The sequence below is a fragment of the Maniola jurtina genome, chromosome 3 (assembly GCF_905333055.1).
Source record: "Maniola jurtina chromosome 3, ilManJurt1.1, whole genome shotgun sequence".
Lineage (NCBI taxonomy): Eukaryota > Metazoa > Arthropoda > Insecta > Lepidoptera > Nymphalidae > Maniola > Maniola jurtina.
Window position 1 is genome coordinate 6,641,713 of NC_060031.1, and position 21,775 is coordinate 6,663,487.

Consider the following 21,775-nt stretch of genomic DNA (forward strand, 5'->3'; position numbering starts at 1 on the left):
AATAGTTATAATAAGCCAACAATAAAACTAATTCGGTTTAAGCTAAAGCTTTTTTTTGCTAAGCTGAAGTTTTCGTGAAACTGGCCCAGTGACCCGACCTGAAAGAAGACCCAGGACAGAGCTTCTGAATTTTCTTTCAGGAAAACAATAATAGCTCACTAAAAATAGATCTGTCAATTAAGTTTACTTTGGCGATCACGTAAAAGCAATAAAACGCCAATAATAGAGGTCGTAGGCTCCTAACATGGGGTTTTCTAGAACGGATGCTAAAACGTATTTTCAGGCCTTTGTTCACTTTTTCTTTGTTACTTATGAATTTTAATGATCTTAACATGTAAAACACTTTTTTTCTCAGTAATAATAAAGTATGCTTATTTATTTAAGTATGTTATTCATTTATTTATTTACTGATATTTAGGTCAGCGCCACCGACAGTGTGCGCGCAGCTTATAACCAAACTCAAAAACTCAAAATCATGTTACTCAAGTAATTGTCCTTTAAACATTTTTTCTTCGTACTTAGTAACTAATAACTATTTTAAAAACTACGAGTGTTTTAAAAACCCTCCTCTATGAAAAAGCTACCAAAAATGTCAGCCGTGTAGGTATTATTTTTATTATGTATGACTAACTAATAATATGTAACTACTAAAATATTCGGTTACACCACAATTATTATTGTATCTCTAGATTCGCTTTCGAATTCCAAACTTCAGATGCGTTCCAAGCCTAAATCTAAGAGTCCACCAGCAATAAAACTTGCAGAAGGTAGCTCTAGTAAGTCTCTTGCACTGTGTAAACCTGCAACATGTGAACTTCTGCATGTTTTGTATACAAAAAACTTGTAGAAGTTGACATTAATCCTTGGCGATTTTTGCAAGTTTTGTTGCTAGTGGAGTCTTAGCTTTAGGCTAGCATTAGTTTGAAGGCGCCACGCTAAACGGCACAGGCAGCCTGCGTGCACGCAACCCACATTCGGCCTTGCACTGTCGCCACTCCGGGATCATTTACTAAGTATTTAACCTAGTTACAATTACATGTAATCGCTACATCTTATATCCAAACTAATATTATAAATACAAAAATGGGTCTATCTGTCTGTCTGCTAGACTTTCACGGCCAGTCCGTTCAACCAATTTAGATGAAATGTAGGTATATTTACTACTTATTACTTAATGGTTCAAACTGTTCTAAGGATGTTGACGACCTCCCTAGCTCAGTGGTGAGCGTTAAGGTCTTATAAGTGGGAGGTCCCGGTTTCGATTCCCGGCAGAGGCAATTTCGGAAATTATAATATCTAAATTCTTTACTGGGAGGCTTCGGCCGTGGCTAGTTACCATCGTATCGGCAAAGCCGTGCCGTGCCACCAAGCGATTTAGCTTACGATACGCTACGTATCGTAAGCTAAATCGCTTTTACGATACGTAGCATATCCGATAGGTATACGATGCAGCGTAAAAACCGATCAGGGGAACTTTCATACCCTTTTCAAGATAAGCCCGTTTCCATTTTAGACTGCATCATCACTTACCACCAGGTGAGAAGGCAGTCAAGGGCTAACTTGTATCAGAATAAAAATAAAAATAAAAATAAAATCTCTTTATTTTCCTTCTTTGATTCTTCCGGGTTCATCTAATAAAAGTTCGAATCATTTAAACTGACCAGTGGGCACGTAGCTTATTTTGTCTGATCGGTTAAGTAGTAGGTACCCACCCAAAGCTAATCTTTAAAACATTTTGCTTTGCGACCGAACTCAATACAGCCAATCGAACTTTCGACGATAAAATTCTATGGCTGAATATAAAATTTTATTGTGCGACAAAACAGAAAACAAAATCATCCTGATATCGACGGAAAGGTATGCGTACTGATACAGATGAGGTTCGGGCAAGAACAAGCGGGAAATATATATGTAAGGTCAGGTGGGGTAAGAGGGACGCGGGGGGAAGAGAAACTGTACCTAGTAAAAAGAAAACTATAACGGCGAGCTCTATGGTCACTACGTTGATATAACAGTATTAGGCGTAGTTCATATATTCTTGGATAGATGGCGCTACAACACGGCAGATAAGCGAGTAAAAGAGAGAAAAAAAATCAGTTGTCAAACTTTAAAAACCAAGACCTAGCGGCGTTCCTTGTTTGTGTTATTAAAATATTAAAAACATCAGTTTTGCGGTTGATTGCTATGGTAAGTGTAATTATTACGTTTAATCTTTATTTTCTACGTATTGTATTGTTTGTAGTGTGTGTTTTTAGTGCTTTTTCGATGTCAATAAAAACATAACCTTCAAAATGGCAAGCTGGGAAAGAGGAACGGCTGTACTAGGTTAAGAGAAACATATGTTCCTCTTTCCCGGTTTCAGGGGTAACAAACATTTTTAAAATCCACTAAAATACCGGCTGACTTTTAAGTACTGGCCAAGATTTGTAGGATAAACCTACCTATGAATATGAACAACTTTTTCTAAATAAAAAGTCAGCTGTCCCATACAAAAGTATCGATCAGTTGTGACCAAAATGTATGAAATACTTAGTAGATTTTTTTTTCGAGTACGAAAGTTGGTCCCATACAAAAGGTTAAGGTTTATCCTACAAATTTTGGCCAGGACTTAAAAAGTCAGCCGGTATAACACGTTCCGTAAATAGACATGATTTGTTTAACTGTTTATTTGTTACAGAAAAAGCAAAATGCCTCGAGCTTACGAAAAAAAGACCGATAGAAGTTCTTACCCGAAAGAAAAACTATTAGAAGTAGTTACGGCCGTTAAAAGTGGCGCTTTGTCAGGTTATGCAGCCTCAAAACATTATGTTATAGTTATATTTCAAAACATTATGTTATAGTTTCACTACGAATGTTATTGTTTGTGACAGTATTTTTGTTGTGATACATTGTTGTTTACAATAACGCGTATAGGCCAAAGTGAGAAAAGTTCAAAATTGTTAGAAGTTTGTTTTGTTTCTTACGAGTTATTTTTTTAAATTGTAATTAAGTAAAGAAATTTACTAAAACCATATCTGTTTTTAGAATACATTTCTATCCCAACTATTCCGACCAATATTATAAATGCGAAAGTCTGTCTTTCTGTCTGTCTGTCTGTCTGTTTGTATGTCTGTCTGTCTGTCTGTTGCGTTTCCACGCCTAAACCACTGAACCAATCTTAAGAAATTTGGAAGGTAGGTAGCTTGACACCCGGGGCTAGGGGCATAGGCTTCATTTTAACCGATCACGGGACACTAAATGGCACAATTTTTCATGTTTTGAAAAATTGTGCCAAGCGCGATATAACCAAAACGCGGACGAAGTCGCGGGCGGAAAGCTATTTTTAATACGTTCATTTAATACCAGAAAAAGTTTAGCACCTCTGACCTTACCTATATGTTCCTGTTACCCCAAATTTCGTTTTTGTATGCTGTCAGCCTAAATAAGGCCTTATTTTAAACGAGGTAAGGTTTTCATTCCCTTAACTCAAAAAAATAATTTAATACATGCTATATAAACACTTAAAAACACGAGTTATTACTTAAAAGTATCGAGTGTTCCTCTTACCCCAAATCTCGGGTAAGAGGAACATTTTTATGACCTAGCTTTGTTGCTAAATTGTGCCGTAATTATACGAACAATCTAGTTCTGTATCAAAAAAAATGTTAGTATATTTCAAAAGCGAAGATTTGTTTCAATTAATATCGAAATAAATGTATAATTTTGATAGCTGAAGGCCAAAATGTTCACAAACCAGTAAAGTCTTTTCTTCGTGGCACTATAACTATAAAGCTAAAAGCCATAAAGCAAAATATAAGAAGTGCTTTTCAAAACATGCATAAGGTAGGGTTCTGCAGTCATGCTATAATTGCTTAAAACTTTGATGACAAGTGTTAATAAATAAAAAATTATAACACCCCCGACAAGTGAAGGTTACAGTAACTAGAAAACAGCTGATAACTTTCAAATGGCTGAACCGATTTTCTTGGATTATAGCTAAGAACACTCTCGATCAAGCCACCTTTCAAACAAAAAAACTAAATTACAATCGGTTCATTAGTTTAGGAGCTACGATGCCACAGACAGATACACAGATCACTATCGGGGGTGTTATAAATTTTTAATTTACACTTGTGAAAAAAATATTTTATACCTAGACACAAACCGGCGCGCAAATCTACAACATAACTTAATCTCTGTATACATCACGTCGTATTTTATGGCTACAATACTAAAGTTTGGCAATAAACTAAAAGTATGCAGTGATAATGAAGGTACGACGATTCGAGTTAAGTAATTGCGCAAAGTCCAGGAAACAGGGAATATCAGGCAACTATCAGTTATTACTATCAGCACTACGGGAAGTGGTGTAATGGTCGTGAAATAAAATACATATACATAAATACTAAAAAGTACATTATTGAACAATATTGTATTTAAAAGGCTCTATGTTAATTCTGTACCTCAGCTTTTTCACCAAACATGATTTGGTAAATGCCTACTTTAGACTGGAGCTGTTTTAAGTCGCAGTGAAGGTCGCAGTGAAATGCTTAAAACTGTCAAATGCCAAAACCTAAAGTTAGGTTATGATAGGCTAGAACAAGGCTAGAACATAAATATTCATGATATACTCTATATTCCACACATTTTGTTTCTCAGAAAATAAGGAACATCTGGCAGCAGTGGGATCTTACTCTATAATTGATTTGACCATGATTATAGCAAAATGACAAAAATCCCAAGCATTCCCATCGGCGGCACAAGTGATAAAATCGATGCCATCAAATTAATTATTGTTATGAACTAGTAAGTTAAATAAGTAGTAATAATAAAGCAATTCTTTGATGCTGCAAGTTTCACGAACTTCCGTTTCGGATGATAATATAATCAGGTACATGCAGAAGCAAGCACAACTCAATGGTGCAAGTTTGCTTTTTTTCTTACACTCAGGGATATCGTATTACTTACCTATTTCCTTGTGGTAGAGTCTTGACTTGTCATAAATCATAATACCTAAGACCTGTATTATGTACCTACTCGTAAGCGCCATAAGTTGACCGATATGATATGAAATATTTTTCATTTCATTTCGTTTAGGTAGGTATTCATATGTTTTATATAGTTATATTTTGGGGTCCACCCCTCGACGTGTCTCTAGGCCTCTACTTTATAATTTTATTCTAAAATACCTAACTATAAGAAATTATACGAACTGTGTACGAGAAAGTAAACTAACTACATTTTCAGGAGATTATTTTGATTATACTTATCGTTCACATCACTTCAAGATCTTCACTTTAGTACCTACAATTTCTAAATTGAGGTAAAAACCAACCTAACCTAAGCTTTGCTCCTACAAAGATAGTATTATTTCGTTACAATTTTTAATATTATTTTGTCTTTCTAATGACAACGTTTAATTAAGCTCAATTGGCTTCAATCACCTTCGCGTCTACGAGCCTTATCTGTGTCGTATTATGACGAGTCAGAATGACGCGGGCAACGTTGGAAATGTTATGGGTGAACTCACATTCCGTAGACAGTGAGACAAGCTGATAACGCAGTAATATGTTCCTTTTCAATATCCGCTGTCTTTGTTAGATAATGATCGATGGACAATGGAATGGGTGCATTCTAACTAAAGGTGCTTTCACATTACACCTTTTTAGGAACCTGTATCCCCGAAGGGCGCCAACGGGAACCAATTACCTACTCTGCTATCCGTTTGTTCGTCCGTCTGCCTGTCGACGGACTGTATCTCGTGAACCGTAATAGGGTAATAGGTAGAGAGTTGAAATTTTCACAAAATGTGTATTAGAAATACACATTTTTGTGTGCTGCTATAACAAAAATTATTATAAAAATTTCAAAATGACCACCATGACAATTTAAAAAAAATAAGAAGTAGTAGGTCCTATTCTTTGTATCATGGCACAAAACCTTTCGTGTGAGAGTAGGATTCGCACTTGGACGATTTTTTAACTAAGCAGGTATACCTATAGGCTTGCGTTTGACTACAATCACACCAAACAGTAGGAGATGATGCAGCCTTAGGTAGAGCGCTTCAGCCTAGAAGGTGCCTTTTCAATCTTGAAGCTATCAATATTATTATAGCTAGCGGAAAAAATAGCGGAAATCGTGAAACATGAAGAACTCACTTTCAATACACATTGTTACTCAATAACCGGATCAATTTTTTTTTTAGGAAAATGGTAACAGACATATCCACCAGCTAAACGACATTGTGGTTTATTTAATCTAGCCACAAATACTTAAATATCTAAGTATTGTTAAAGATTGTTGCCCTGTCGTCAACTCAGAACGTTAGAAATATGTGGGAAAGTCCTAAGCACCATGAACCAGTGGGTTTTAAACTGATTTTGAGTAGGTAAGTGAGTAGGTAAGGTAAGTATATGAACCAAGCTTAACGAGAATATTTTACACATTTTACACAGCTGCTAAATTCCTTCTTAGATGTACAGCTTATCCAATACAAACGTACAAATTAATTTGTTTACTTTCAAAGAATATTCTTGAAAACATTAACACCTCGTTACAAAGATTGGTGCTAAAACGCTCTAACCTATTTTAACTTCAGCCTTTTATCCTCTTTTTTATATATTATTTTTATGATATTAAACACGAGGTCGGTTGCTCATTTATTCAGTTATTGTTTTTCAATACTTGAACCGATTTTACGGAGCGGCTCTTTGAAGTGAGCTCTAATAGAGAAATATTTACGTTAGCTAATAATAAATGTATTTAAATCTGTCGACGAGACCATTATTTCATATAATGTAGTGCACATAAAATAAAGCATATTACCCCTGCTCGTTTATTAAAATAGAAGCAGACGTGGCAGAGGTGTGTCTGATAGAACTGACAAATGATGGGAGTTGTTTAGACAAAATTATTCACTGTCTAATGTCTGCCCAAAAAAAGAGTGTAATGTTTTCAGAGCCCGCATGTACGTGAGTTTTTTTATTCCAACATTAGCTACTTCTAAATTCCTTCACCGATTTGGATATAATAATATAATATAAGGTACCGTTAGAATCCTTACATCATCCCAAGTGAGACTGGCTATGAATTATTTGAAGAAAATTCAAATTATGGCAGCAATAATCTATTTCGCTTATATTGCCATGCATCTTCTGGTTGATGATGGCAATATAAAATTTAACTAGCAAGCAAATTATGCTCTATACCCCTCCGTTCTTTCTCTCTCTAATGAATAACAGATAGAAATTAACCTTTCAGCACAAGTCATTTCGGATTTATAGAGCAGTGTTAAATCTGTCATGAAAATAAATTAGTCTTAAGTATTCAAATGAAGAATAGACTAATTAGCTCGAAGCAATGTTTTAATGGAACTTTTCATTTAAGGGACCATTAAATATGTATTTGGTTATTCTGATTTCCGATAACCATCAATTAAGTAGTCTTTTCTCGACGTACCTACCTACCTATCTTACGTGACATTGAAAAGTAATTTAAATGTCCAGTCAGCCTACATGAAATTCATAAACCGAGAATTGAGTAAATTCTCCAAAAGAAGTTATACCTAAACTAAGTAGGTACCTTATATTCGATCCACTTAACGATTTTCTGCTAGAAATCTTGCATGTAGTTTATTATATTCTTATCCAGGGCTTCTATTATATTATGAATATTCATCTTAGCATCTATTAATTAACCAATTGCTAGCTGTGCTCTCATTTGGTAAAGATCAAACACGCGAAAATTATAGTGGCCAGACGAAACTAACCGTTTATGGTGCGTTTTAGATGTCGTTTTAGCATGAACGTCACATAGTCACGTAGTTTACTCGTTACTAACCGCACTCGAGGCTATGGATATCCCTCCTCGGGGCCACGGACACATACAAATTAGGACACAATGTTTGGTGTTAAAAGTGTACAGATTTGTGTAAATATTGGCCGCCAATATTGATCATGTCTGCCAACCGAGATGTTAATAACAAAATTCCGTCTAATAAGAAAAATCCGTCGGCATTCAAATATTAAATAATCGTTTCCGTGAGAATACGGCGTTACGTAGTTACGATTGATTCTTACTAATCCGAATCATTTGAGCTTATTCAGAATTCTTCGAAATTAACATATAAAATACTGTTGTCCTGACCATTGATTTTGAAAGAGCTACCCCTGACTGACTGATCTAAATTATCGCACGCAACTTTAGCCATAATAACTTGGTTATTTAACCAAAATGTGGCGGATACAGGTAAGTAGGTACAAGAAAATGCATTTGTTGTTTTTCTATAATTTTTAACTTTAATTGGAAAACAACAACTAAACGTACGATATTATTCCTATTTCACTGCTAGTATTAATTTTACATTTATTAAATAACACAATTATTATTTCTAGGAAACCTTCCATATTTTAATCAGTTAGGAAGTTAATAAATAATAACATTGAACCATAACTGATAAAACAATGAATAGTAGGTAATTAAAGGAAAATATGCCTGTTTATTTCAAAAGATCATACAATTTGTGCCAAGTTATATCTTTAATAGACTAATATATACTAATAAGGAAAAACATTACTTCCGCATCGCGGTTAAAACGCAGCAAATTATTTTGTTTATGCTGAACATATTTTATTTCCTTTATGTACATAGGTAGTTATTAAATTATGTTAATCTACTTACACATAGTTCATTAATAGGCTTTAATCATAGAATTTTAAATATATTTTATTAAAATGGTAACTAATATAAAAAATGCTATAGCTGTTGTACTTTTATCGTACTAATCACAAATATAATTAAGTGCTTATTAATACCTACCTACATACATACCTACCTACATACCTACCTACCTAGTACTATGTACCTACCTATTACTTAGTGTAGATACTGCATTTCGTACATGGATCTAGGTCCTCTTAACAATTATACATAGATATACATTAAAATTTATTATCTATTTAGGGTTCCGAACCTCAAAAGGAAAAACGGAACCCTTATAGGATCACTTTGTTGTCTGTCTGTCTGTCTGTCCGTCCGTCCGTTTGGCAGTTAGGTAGGTTTTATAGCACAAGTACAGGAATAAATCTGAAAACTGCGAATTTGTGGTTACATCATTAAAAAAATTAAAATGTGTTTCAATTTTCAAAGTAAGATATCTATACCTAGTGGGGTATTATCTGAAAGGGTTTTCCCTGTACATTCTAAAACAGATTTTTATTTATTTTTGTGCATAATAGTTTTTGATTTATCGTGCAAAATGTTGGAAAAAACACCCGAGTACGGAACCCTCAGTGCGCGAGTCTGACTCGCACTTAGTGAGCTTTTTTACATAAGTCATACTAAATTAATTTATGAAAAATTTCAAAAATAGGAGCTGCAGGAGGCTATAATCCAATGCCCACCTCTGATCGTCATTGTTCTTTTCTCTACTGCAACAGTTTTTATTTCTTTACTTATAGAACGGATTTGTGGAGTGTCGGAAGGGTGCAGAAGAGTGCGGTCTCATGGAGGACTGTGCAGTCGTGATGCCTCGCGAAGGCTGCTGCGCTCGCTGCAAGGGCTGCTGGTACAATGGCACGGAGCACGCATCGCACACGGAGTGGAACGACGAGGGGAAGCTGCTTCGCTGCGAAGCGGGCGTAGTCACAATATCGCGCCCGGAGTGCTACCTCCCCTGTGACAGTCCCAAGCATCAAAGACACAACCATTACAACTGTCCCGTTTGTGAAGGTAAATTTTATTTAAAACTTCAATTAAAGTACATTGGTAGTTGTACCTACCTACTTAGCTACCTCAATCTTGAATGTTAGATGCATGAGTAAGCAGACAAAATTTTTGTTCTTTATAATGACTTCCTATTCTCTTATATAATATTTAGTAAAACAGTCACAAAAATTAACAATAATATGTAAATCATAGATCTAAATTAGTTAGGTAGGTACCTACCTACTATGTGAATTTAGGTATACTTACTTACCTACTTCTTTCAAATTCGTGCAATAACCAATCATACAAAAACCAACAAATACTTAACGACTTAAAAGAATGCAATCCCTATTTCAAGCTGAGTGTTCCCACCGCGAGTTCCAAGGTACAATAAACTTCAACGAATATAATTGCCGAGTAGGGCTGGCGCAGCCTTGTCTCGGAGCGCGCCCACCCAAACGCACACCCAACAAAAAAACCCCGTAATCCCATTCAAAAACAAACAAGCCGACATTATTACATGCGAACTAAATAAAACCAAAAACGCAAGCAATTTACCTTCGCTCCCAAACTTTAACAAGTTTATTAATTCAAAATCAAATAATAGTAATTTTCGAGATGACGGCACAGAATCGCTTTTGAAAATGGCCGACACGTTCCGAGTTCCAACCTATCGTTTTATTGCCTGTATATTTTATTCATTACCCGCTGCCCGGGCAAGAATAACCGAAGGCTTCTTGGACCTCAGCTCTGTTGAATTATTGAATTATTTCGCTTCTTTTTGTGTACTGAGTAAATAAAACATCAAGCACCAATTACTCGAAGGACCAAATCAATAAAAGATCTGAGGGCAGCCTTATGCGAGCAGGAAAAACTAAAACACAAATTATGTCAGTTGAAAAATATTTTTAAGGAGAAGTATATTTTTCTGTCTTTTCTGTATTTTACTGTTTTCATCGGCGTTCAATATAGTCTGCGCACGCCCTAAGAAGAACCTTTGTTCAGAGGTGGCCGCGATTCGCCCACACGCCGAGGTTGACAATGGCATAACATAACGCACAAGACGTTGCGTAGTAGCCTAGCGCGCCTGCAGACAATGGACTCAGCAATAATAACTCGTCCCTCTCAGCTCCATACATAACACTCCGATGACTACTATCGGACAATAAAGTGACTTATTGATCTGTTGGTTATTAATAAAAAGTCAAGAGTGTTTACTGTTTGTACCTTGTTGTGCGAGTTGAATTATTTTATTGACTCTACATTCAGAGAAGACTTCCAGTCCAATGCAATAAAAGCTTTATAAATTGTGTAATATTTTTTACAGCGATCAATGTATCTAAGTATACTAATATTATAAAGAGGTAAAGTTTGTAAGTTTGTTAGTAGGAAGTAATCTCTGGAACTACTGAACCGATTTTGAAAATTCTTTCACCAGTAGAAACCCATATTATTCCTGAGTGACATGCATGAAATATATAAACATAGATACATACATAACCTACTAAAATCAGAACCCTTTCTTTTTGGCTTCACCATAGTCGGATAAAAAGGACCACCCAAAAGATTTGCTGGAGTTTAAATACAGAGTACTCATGCTTAAGACAAAAGGAATGATTTCGACCTAATATGTCTGATGAAGATATTATTATGTTCACGGGGGTTCGTTAAAATTACATATATTTGAAATGGTCGGGAAGTCTCCCACGGAGTTTGCGTCTCTATTATTGACCATAAATCAAAAAGTTAACAACCTACTTAAAAGGTTGAGGCGGGTGGGTTTTTGTCTGAATGTCAAAGCGGCCGACGTCTGCGCGGCTCGCGGCTGCGGGATCACCGAGGTGTGCCCAGTTTGTTTGTTTTATCCCAACGGTGCATTAGGCTTTTTGCTTCTTTTACATCTTATTCTTTCACGATTACAGCCTTATCAGACTCGAGTGTGTTTTATTTTGTTTTGGGACCGAGCGAAAACTCGTGAGCTCCAATGGATTATTTGTTTGCTTTATTTGATGACATTACAGATACGATTGTGGTTGTTGTTAATAAAGATACTAGATGATGTTTGCGACTTTGTCCGCGTATATTTTTGTTTTTTGGAAATCCTGTGGAAAATATTTGAATTTCCGGGATAAAAAGGATCTTATGATCGTTTCCGTTGTCCATTACAGATAAGTGCGAAAATGTGTCGGTCTGTCTACTAGCTTTTCACTGGTCATTTGTTTAACCGATTTTGACAAAACTTAGTACAGAGGTAGCTTACATCTCGGGGAAGGCTGCTTCTTGCCCTAGAAAACCAAGAGTTCCCGCGGGATTCTTTAACAACTTAAGTAACACTTATATAAATAACTTACTTAATTAACTCAAATTAATGCGGACGAAGTCACGGGCATCATCTAGTTAACAGTAAGTAGTATTACTATTTTATAGGTTTCTAAAACATAAAATAATAATAATAATAATAATAATAAGCCATTTATTTCCCAAATCATTACAATTATTTTCTAAGTATAGGTGCTTTTTTTTTACATTATTTTACAGACTAGTTTTATAATTATGTTATCTATAATATGTTATAATTATATTATATTATGTATATGTTACTATTTATATATTACATGATTCTTAAATAATTTCATTATTATCCAACAAAATATTAAAAACACATAGTATATCAAAACAATAAATAAAGTCAAAAAAAACGGGCAAATTATATCTAACAAAAAATATGACCTTATTCTATTATTTAATTCGTGCGATTTATATATAATATTATGTCATCTTTCAGTTTAATTTACTATAATATGTACTATTTATTATACAACTAATTATTATTATCTATTATTAATAACAACATATTAAAACGTTTTCATTATTGTTTAAACAGAAGTAGCAAAATATCAATAATAACTCATTATAAAGGATTGTAAAGGATTATGCACCTATTATTATTTTTAGTTTGGTTTTATTTATATTTTGGGTACCCATCTTTGGGTGTAGGCCTCCTCCATCTTGCTCCATTGTGATCTCTCCGTGGCGAGTCTCGTCCAGGTAGGTCCTGCTACATCCTCGATGTCATCTCTCCAGCGAGCGCGCGGTCGGCCACGCGGCCGGGTCTGGTCGCGCGGCCACCAGTGTAGTACAAGCTCACTCCACCGACCGTCTCTAGCGCGAGCCACATGGCCAGCCCATCTCCATTTCAGTTTACATGCGAGCTCCGCAGCGTCAATAACCTGTGTTCTCTTCCGGATATCCTGGTTTCTCTGGCGGTCGCTTAGTTTTATGCCCAACATACTTCGTTCGGTCGCCCGTTGAAATATTTGTATTTTCCCTATTATTCGCTTTGTAAGCGCCCAAGTTTGACATCCATATAGTAGCGTTGGGAGGATTGTAGAGTCCATTGCCTTCTTCTTCAATGATACTGGAATCCTAGACTTAAAAATATGTTTCATTGACCAATATTTTCCCCAAGCAATCTTAATTCTTCTTTCTACTTCTTTTACAGAATGGTCGATGAAAGATATACTTTGGCCGAGATATATGTACCTTTCCACGTAATTAACCGTTTGGCCTTGGATCACCGTGGGGATCTCTGTGCGGTTAGTCATTATGCAGGTTTTGCTCGGGTTCATTTCTAGACCACATTTTTGACTTGCATGGTCTAAAGTTTTGAGCATGTAGTAGAGATCCTCGTGGTTTTCGCTTATCAGCACTATATCATCGGCGAATCTTAGATGATTTAGGTACTCTCCATTTATTTTTATTCCCAAATTTTCCCAGTTCAATTTTGAAAAAATGTGCTCTAGTAGAGCTGTAAATAAGTTCGGTGAGATCGGGTCCCCTTGTCTAACGCCTCTCTTTATGGGGAATGAAGTGCCCATCCGATCCAGCTTTACAGTGGCTCTACTGTTTTGGTAAATTGCCTGTAGCAGGTCTATGTATTTCGTCTCTATCCCTTGATGTTTTAGCGCTCTCCAAAGGGCCTCGTGTGAAATAGAGTCGAAGGCTTTCGAGTAGTCAATAAACGCTATGTAGAGCGGCAGTTTATATTCATTGTAGCGCTCTATTATTTGAGATATCGTAAATATATGGTCTGTAGTGCTGTACTTTGGTCTAAAACCAGCCTGTTCTCTAGGTTGATGGGAATTTAGAGTTGGTCTTAATCTTCTCAAGATGATATTTGTAAATAATTTATAGATAGTTTGCAGTAGACTTATTGGTCTATAGTTTCCAATCTCTGAGGGGTCACCTTTTTTATATATTAGGGTGATGATAGCGTTTTCCCAGTCTTTCGGAATACAGCATGAGCTCAATATTTCGTCAAATAGTGGCGTAAGTATGGGAGTTAAGGGATCGATAATTGCTTTCAGGATATCATTTGTAACTCTATCTTGGCCAGGGCTCTTTGAGGACTTTAAGGAGGCGATGCTCGCTCTTACTTCGCTTATTAATAGTGGTAGAGGGTTCTGACTGTTTTCCGAGTGTACGTCTACAATTTCCGGGGAGCTTGCTCTATGTTGTAAGCTGTATAGGGTTTTGTAGTAGTTAGATGCGATCTCTATCAATTTATTTCTATTAGTCACTTTATTACCATCTTTACTTTTAGCTGAAGGCATCCATTCTTTGCTCTTTTTTAAGCGCTTGTCAGAGCGTTTTATTGAGCTTTTTTGTAGCAGTTCCTCTTCGATTATTTTATATCTGTAGTTAATTTTGTTTCTATTAATGTTTTTTCTAATTTTTGTGTAGAGTTTAGTTAGTCGTTTTCTTTCATTTTTAGTTCTGTATTTTTTATTCTTTAATTCTTCTCTTTCTTTTATCAAGTTTTTGAGCTGCGATGTAAATATAAACTCATTTTCAGCTAGATTGTTCTTTTTGGGTATTTGCTCAGTACTTTTTACTATATGTTGAATCAAGTCTGAATATTTTTGTTGCATGTTTTTATTGTCCATAGTGTAATCCTTTCTTATTTCTTCAAAACACTGTCTTAATTTTTCTCTTTTTGTAGGCGTTATATCCGATATAGTTTGTCCAAAAGATGTTCTGCTCTTTTTTAAGCTGACTGATATATTATAACTTGCTCTGAGTAGTCTATGATCCGTAGAGTATGTAGTTCTAAAACATACCAAAGTATTTTGTCATCGGTAGTCATACAAAAACCGAGCAGAACCGATAGTTATGTTCATTGTGTGACATTGTTGTAAATTTTAAAGCTCTACAAACCTTTTTTTCCAATATACCAAACAAAAGCTTGCTCATTTGAATTCTTTGAACGTTTCAAGTGCTATCGTTATTATTGGCCATGTCTGCGACGACAGGTCGAGAAATTAAAATAATTATCTTGTGATATACGCATGTGGCGTGTAATGAATATTTTATGCACGTTACATAACTACCTACACTAAAACGACGCCATATTATGGGCGGACATTGTAATTTTTTTATCGCCGACAACTCTCCATCAGAGGTTACATAACCAGCCAATTGTCATTTCATTTATGGTTGCACATCGCGTCCAATTAACTACTGCGTCTTTTAAATTGCAATCGCTTGCCTGCGTCGAGGGACAAAAAAATTATTGGATTTTAGTCCCATTCATGATTTTGGTTTCTCCATTACCAAGCAATATGTGAGGTAAATACTCATTGTAAGCTCCGAATCCTTGAAACGGTTTAACGACGTAATTTATTGAATTGTATACTTACCTGTACCTATTTATGATACTGTAAAAGCTCGAACTGCGGTAAAATCCAAGTTTTCCAGCAAAACTTAAGATATGGTCTTAATGATAAAAATCCGAACTGTTTTGTAATTTAGTCGGTAAATCTTAGGTTTACCTAAGAGACTTGGTAAAGTCAGAATAATAAGTTGCATTACTTTGAATTCGGTGTTTAATGAAATCAGTGAAATATAAGTTCTTTTCGATCGTCCCTTCATTAATTTATTCATAGAATACTGGACTAAACATGGAAAATCTTTGGATTAACTGTAGTTACAGCTTTTCCAGCAACATTTTAGACTTCGACCGACTCAGATTGTTTAAGCGCTTTTATTTTACTCTGCAGTCATAAATGCCTTTATTGTCACAATTGCATTATGCACCGACTCCGTCTGAGAACACTGTAGGTACCTCTTAAGCGTATGATTATTCAGTTTGAACACAAACATAAAGGGTAACGACCATCGCGTTCCATTAAGGTGTATACAAACTGTAGATATTTTATCCACCAACTATAATTCTATAATCTATTTTTCCTTAACTGACTTAAAAGGTAAACGAGTAGTTTCTCGCTGAAATGCGCTAAAGGCGCACTAAGTACCTGTTATTTTTTATTTTTAACCCCCGATCCAAAAAGAAGGGTGTTATAAGTTTGACGTGTGTATCTGTGTATCTGTCTGTGGCATCGTAGCTCCTAAACGAATGAACCGATTTTAATTTCGTTTTTTCTTTGAAAGGTGGCTTAATCGAGTGTTCTTAGCTAAATCGAAACAAAATCGGTTCAGCCGTTTGTTATCAGGTCTTTTCTAGTTTTCTTATAGAGGTTTTTGTGTCGGGGTTTTTTTTAAATTTTGAGTTATATTTTATTTTTATTTATTAAACTTATACAAATTATATACAGGGCATTTTTATTACATTCAGTGCCACAAAAACCACAGTTGGTTTTACCGGGCACTACCTATAGTATAGTTTAGTAGCAGCTCATGCAGCCTATAGGACCATGATACCAGGGAAAACCTAACTCCAGAAGGTCTAAAGCGCTGGCCAAATCGCGTCGCTTATGCGTTTCTCCGCGAAGGTTTTTACGATTTGTTTAAATTTTAAGTCAGCTAAGGGAAACCTAAAGTACTTATACGTAAGTCCATAGGAATATTAGGATTATCACACATTTTACGGTACGCCAGCTACTCGTAGCTATAACATATTTTATTTGCTATTATATACCTAATATTATGCGCTTTCTGGTTTTTTAAATTTCATTTTGAAGATAACCCGTCTGCTTCCAAGAAAAAAGTACAAAATGGCTTTCAGTTCCTACCTATTTCATCTGGTAATATGTGGCCGGCTTTTTAATCAATCGTACACGCAATGCTTCTCTTATATCTCTACTCAGAGATGCTTCTGAATAACTGACCATAAAAGCTTTTTGATAGCAGTTGAAGCATATTGGTAATAGGTACTTACGTTTAAGTCGACATAGATGTTAGCTTTGTGTTTGAGATGTGGAATGTGAGCATTTCGATGTACCTACCTCTTGTGAAAATGTACTTAATATGCATCGTGTATTTCTAGTCATTGCAAAGCGTGATGAGGCAGTCGTGTTGAAGTGGCGAGCGCTTCGTGTGTGGCTTGTCTTCTGGTAGTCCGCTGAGAACTGATTGATTCATTACCCGGTCGCAATAATTGATGGGCATTGCGTTTTATCGCAGTCGATCTCCTCAGACAATGGGCAGACAGCATGTCGTTGGTACCTTTATTTGTACCTTTATTTTAAAACAATTAAAGATTCCGAGTCGAACTTCTCTGTAATGCGCTAATCCACGATTTTATGGACATTCTTTGGAGACGATTTTATCTTTATTGTGACTTGAACCAGATTTCTCTCAGTAAACCAATAATAATTTAGACCCAGAGAACTTCTTATAAGATAAAAAGCTTTTAACTGTTTAACTTTTAATTTTGTCCACATATCTATGTTTTGTCCGCGTAGATTTAGGTTTTCAAAAGTGTCGTAGAATCCTTGGTTTGTCCGAGATGAAAAATAGGTAGGTACGAATGTCCTTTTCCAGGATTTCTAGGCCAAACGTTGATATTGCTAGAGTATAAGTTAAGTGCAAGTTGATAAGGTTGAGGTGTAATAAGCAACAAACAAAAAGACACTCGGCGACATCTATACTTCTATACTAATATTATAAAGAGGAAACCTTTGTATTTTTGTATGTTTGTATTGAATAGGCTCAAAAACTACTGGATCGATTTCAAAATTTCTTTTACCATTACTTAGAGGGATTCTTCCCAATCCGTATAGGCTATATTTTATCCCGGAAAATAGAAAAAATAAATGTCCACCCGTGCGAAGCCGGGGCGGGTCGCTAGTATTATATAAAAAACCAATCAAATGCGTGTCGAACTCGCACACGCAGGGTTCCGTACAAGAAATAACACTTTTTAATTTTTTAATTTGTATGGGGGCCATTTAGAATTATTTATTATTTTGTTGTTATAGCGGCAATAAAAATACACTCTGTGAAAATTTCTACTCTCTACATTATTACGGTTTATGAGATACTTAATATAGCCCGCTGACAAGCAGACAGACAGCGGAGGCTCAATAATAGGTCCCTGTTGGCACCCTAGGTACAAAATCCTAAAAAGAAAGTGAAGTTTTCTTTTACTAAAGTTATTTTATTGTAACTCTGCTATTGCCACGTGCCACAGGTTATTGCATAATACTTTATTGCTTTTTCAGAGTGCATTATCAACGGCCAACCAGTTTGGGAAGGTCGTGATGTCCGTATATCAGAGGAGCCCTGTTTGTCGTGTCGGTGTGTGCGCGGGGCGCTGTCGTGCACCAAGCGAGCCTGCCCCGTGCTGCCCTGTGCTGTCTCCCAGCAGTACACACCTCCGGGAGAATGCTGTCCAAGATGCTCACATCCCACCGCCGATAAAATACTTCCAAGTAAATATTTCAATACCCACTTGTAATAAATAAATCAAACGCACTTTCACGGCGATGCGGTGTAAGCACGCTTAGATTCGAATCCATCGAATCTATCCATCGTCGATTAATAATAATCTTTGCTTTTCCTCCATGCCTCAGAGAATTTTCGGTCTGGAGTGATACATAGTGGTTTTATCACAAAAATTCCGTTCATGTGGATTAAGGTTTTTAAAACTCCCGTAGGAATTCATTTATTTTAAATAACAAATATTTTAAGTTTGAACTTCTTGTTAGCCTTAATTGGTTGAAGCTTTCAAAAAAATATTTTAGAATATAGGTAAGCTGACTCAGGTCACTCAGCGGAAAATATAAGGGCACAGAACCAGATATTGATATTTTAAAAAAAAAATAATGAAATGATTTCATTTTTGTCAGTTTCAGGGTATTCGCTACCGAAACCGTGTATAATTGGTAAGGAGTTTCACGCACACCAAAGTCCATTTAGGGTGGACCCTTGTACAGATTGCACATGTATGAATGGCACTGCCGTGTGCACACGGCACACGTGTCCTGTGCTGACCTGCGGAGCTCGAGCGTTGCCTCCTCCTCCTGGTAAATGCTGTCCAGAATGCCCACAGATCGAAGAAGCTAAGGCGGCTTGTGTTGTCGCTGGGAAAACTTATCAAGTGAGAAAATCCTTCAAATCTAATACCATACATAATCTAACCCTATTAACGCAATCTGACAAAATCTGAACCTATCTGACCGATTCGATCTTTAACCGGCTTTCAATGCCGACTTTAGGTTGTCTACAAAACTGCAGTTGGCCAGCTCGGCGGACTATGGCATAAACCTTTCTCATTGTGAGAGGAGACTTGTGCTCAGTAGTGGGCCGGCGATGGGTTAATCATGATGATGATTTGCTTTCTTACCACGTGTATCTAAAGAAATTTCGCTAAAATAAATTTGATGACTTACATTGTTTTTATTTACTTTCAGGATGGAGAAACATGGCAACTAGACGCATGCAAATCCTGTGAATGTCACGGCGGAGAACCGCGATGTGCAATGGAACGGTGCAAGACATTAAGCTGTCCCCCAGATCAAACATTACGGCAGTTACCCGGACAGTGCTGTCCAAAATGCGTTGACATCGACGGAATTTGTACAGTTTTTGGTGATCCGCACTATAAAACTTTCGATGGAAAATTTTATAGCTTCCAAGGTTCTTGCAAGTATCAATTGGTATCCGATTGCAAAAATCATACATTTTCGATAAGAATATCGAATGACGCTCGGAATACCTCACATTCCTCGTGGACACGTACTGCAACGCTTCGCATCGGCTCTACCAAAATAAATATGGGGAAAAGAATGCGCATTAAAGTTAACGGACAGAGAATCACACTTCCGCATAGCATAAACGGTGTGGCCGATATCAGCCGGAGTAACGGATCCGTTATACTGAAAGCTGAAATTGGGGTTCAAATGTTATGGGACGGCGACGGATTTTTGGAAGTGACAGTGTCTAGTTCTTACAAAGGCAAGTTGTGTGGTTTATGTGGGAACTTTAATTCAGTAGCGAGAGACGATATGAGGACACGTGATGGTAGACTGTTGAATGACACTTGGAGGTTTGGGTCATCGTGGCGGGTCGGAGGACATCGTGCGTGCACTCGGAGACAGGAGAGGCCGGGTGGGATCTCTCGATGTCGCCAATCGAAACTGACCAAAGTGCGACGGTTGTGCCGCGTGTTCGATCATCACAAAGCTTTTGCGGAGTGTGGGGCTAAAGTGAACCCGCATAATTATAAGGAAGCGTGTCTTCTGGATGCGTGTAGCTGTACTGGTTTTCGATGTCACTGCGCGGCTTTCAGAGCTTATGCGAGAGAATGCGCACGTGTCGGAGCAGAACCATTGAATTGGGTTCACGCAGCATGGTGTGAAGGTCCGCCGCCGCAGTGGCTCAACCGAGGAGGTCGTAAGGGGTTCGGTCGAGCTGCTAAGTCCAAGGACACCAGCTTGTTGAACATTGGTGCGCTGCCGAAGCGGAATACTAGCCGCTCCCGACCTCCGCCTCCAATCTTGCACTAATTTATTGCGGCAACAAAATTACTAGTCAATAATGCCAGTGTGGCAATGTGAGGTGAGTTCACTCTAATATTTTTATAGTGTATTAAAATCTGTATCACCTAAATCACGATCACCCTCATATATTTATAGGAGTTCAATGATTAATTTGATGTTTCCGGGGGTAAAAAGGAACCATTACAGGGTTATTTCGTAGTCTGTTTGCCTGTTTGTCTGTCGTGTCTGTCAAGACTCGTCAAATCAAGGGAATCAAAACCTATAGGATACTTCACGTTGACCTAGAATCATGAAATTGGACAGGTAGTAGACTTATAGCACAAGTAAAGGAAAAATTCCGAAAACCGTTCTTCATCTCTTCATTTCTGATTTGGCTAAGCATAGATAGCTTTCCCAATTGCCCGCTGAGTGACCTGGAGCTTTTCTATGAGGCCACAGATCATCCTAGTATGAGGCCCATAGTAATTAGCGACTATGTACTATGTAGTTAGGTATAATTTTATTATTCTTTTCTATTATTTAATTGTATTATAATCATTAATGTCATTATGTTACATTATGTTATGAACATTAATCATGTCTAATAAATAATGCTTTTTATTTGTTTCAGGATGTAATCGGAATGGGATAGATGTTGTACTGTACGTGGGTTGCACCTGTGAGGCGCGATGTTGTAGGAACGACGATCTATTTACATAAACAGTATTCATGTAAACTACTTATAGTTAAGTAAACCAGCTTTTATATATTACAATACAATGTACACCATCTGTACATTAATAGTACCTCGCTAAACGACCAGCATCTATATTTAAATGAATGTTTGTGAATCATTCCCGTATTTAGTGTTGATACTGATTTGTGAATGTTATTTGGGTGATTGGAAGTGGATGTGGTTATGGGAGATTGGACTAAGGAGTGAAATTGTAATAATAAAATATTAAATATTATGTCCAAAAAATAAACTCTTTACCTACTCGTTTGACGCGTGATATCGTAATTCGTAAAGCCATTCTTCTATTGGTCTATGCGGCCGTTAGCGTACTTAAATTATTCTCAAATTGATAACATCCAGGCTTAGTCTGATCTTAAATAACTACCACGTAATATGAAGTTAGTATACCTAGGACTTTTTTTATTATTTTATGCTCCTTTGTCATCCAAAGTTCATAAGTACTGGCCGAGAAACTCTTATTGTTTTTTGACATGACTGTATTCAAACATCCTTTTTTCTCAGTCTAAGTATATTCTACACTTTTTCTGATCAGTGAAAATATGTTTTGCATGTACTTAGGTACCTACTTACTGTTTTCAGCCGTTTTGTGATCAGCATTGTATTTTTGTGTTTG

At 36.6% G+C, this 21,775-nt stretch overlaps 1 protein-coding gene across 1 annotated transcript in view; it reads left to right on the forward strand.

Moving 5' to 3' along the window:
• The window catches only part of LOC123881160 (BMP-binding endothelial regulator protein), an 81,384-nt gene extending 59,842 nt beyond the window's left edge, over nt 1-21,542 (forward strand). Inside the window, exons 4-8 of the mRNA XM_045929779.1 lie at nt 9,438-9,708; nt 18,147-18,356; nt 18,774-19,024; nt 19,338-20,484; nt 21,037-21,542. Coding sequence (XP_045785735.1) covers nt 9,438-9,708; nt 18,147-18,356; nt 18,774-19,024; nt 19,338-20,432 — 1,827 coding nt within the window. The 3' untranslated portion in view covers nt 20,433-20,484; nt 21,037-21,542. The remainder of the gene's footprint in view (nt 1-9,437; nt 9,709-18,146; nt 18,357-18,773; nt 19,025-19,337; nt 20,485-21,036) is intronic.
• The last annotated feature ends 233 nt before the right edge of the window (nt 21,543-21,775 follow it).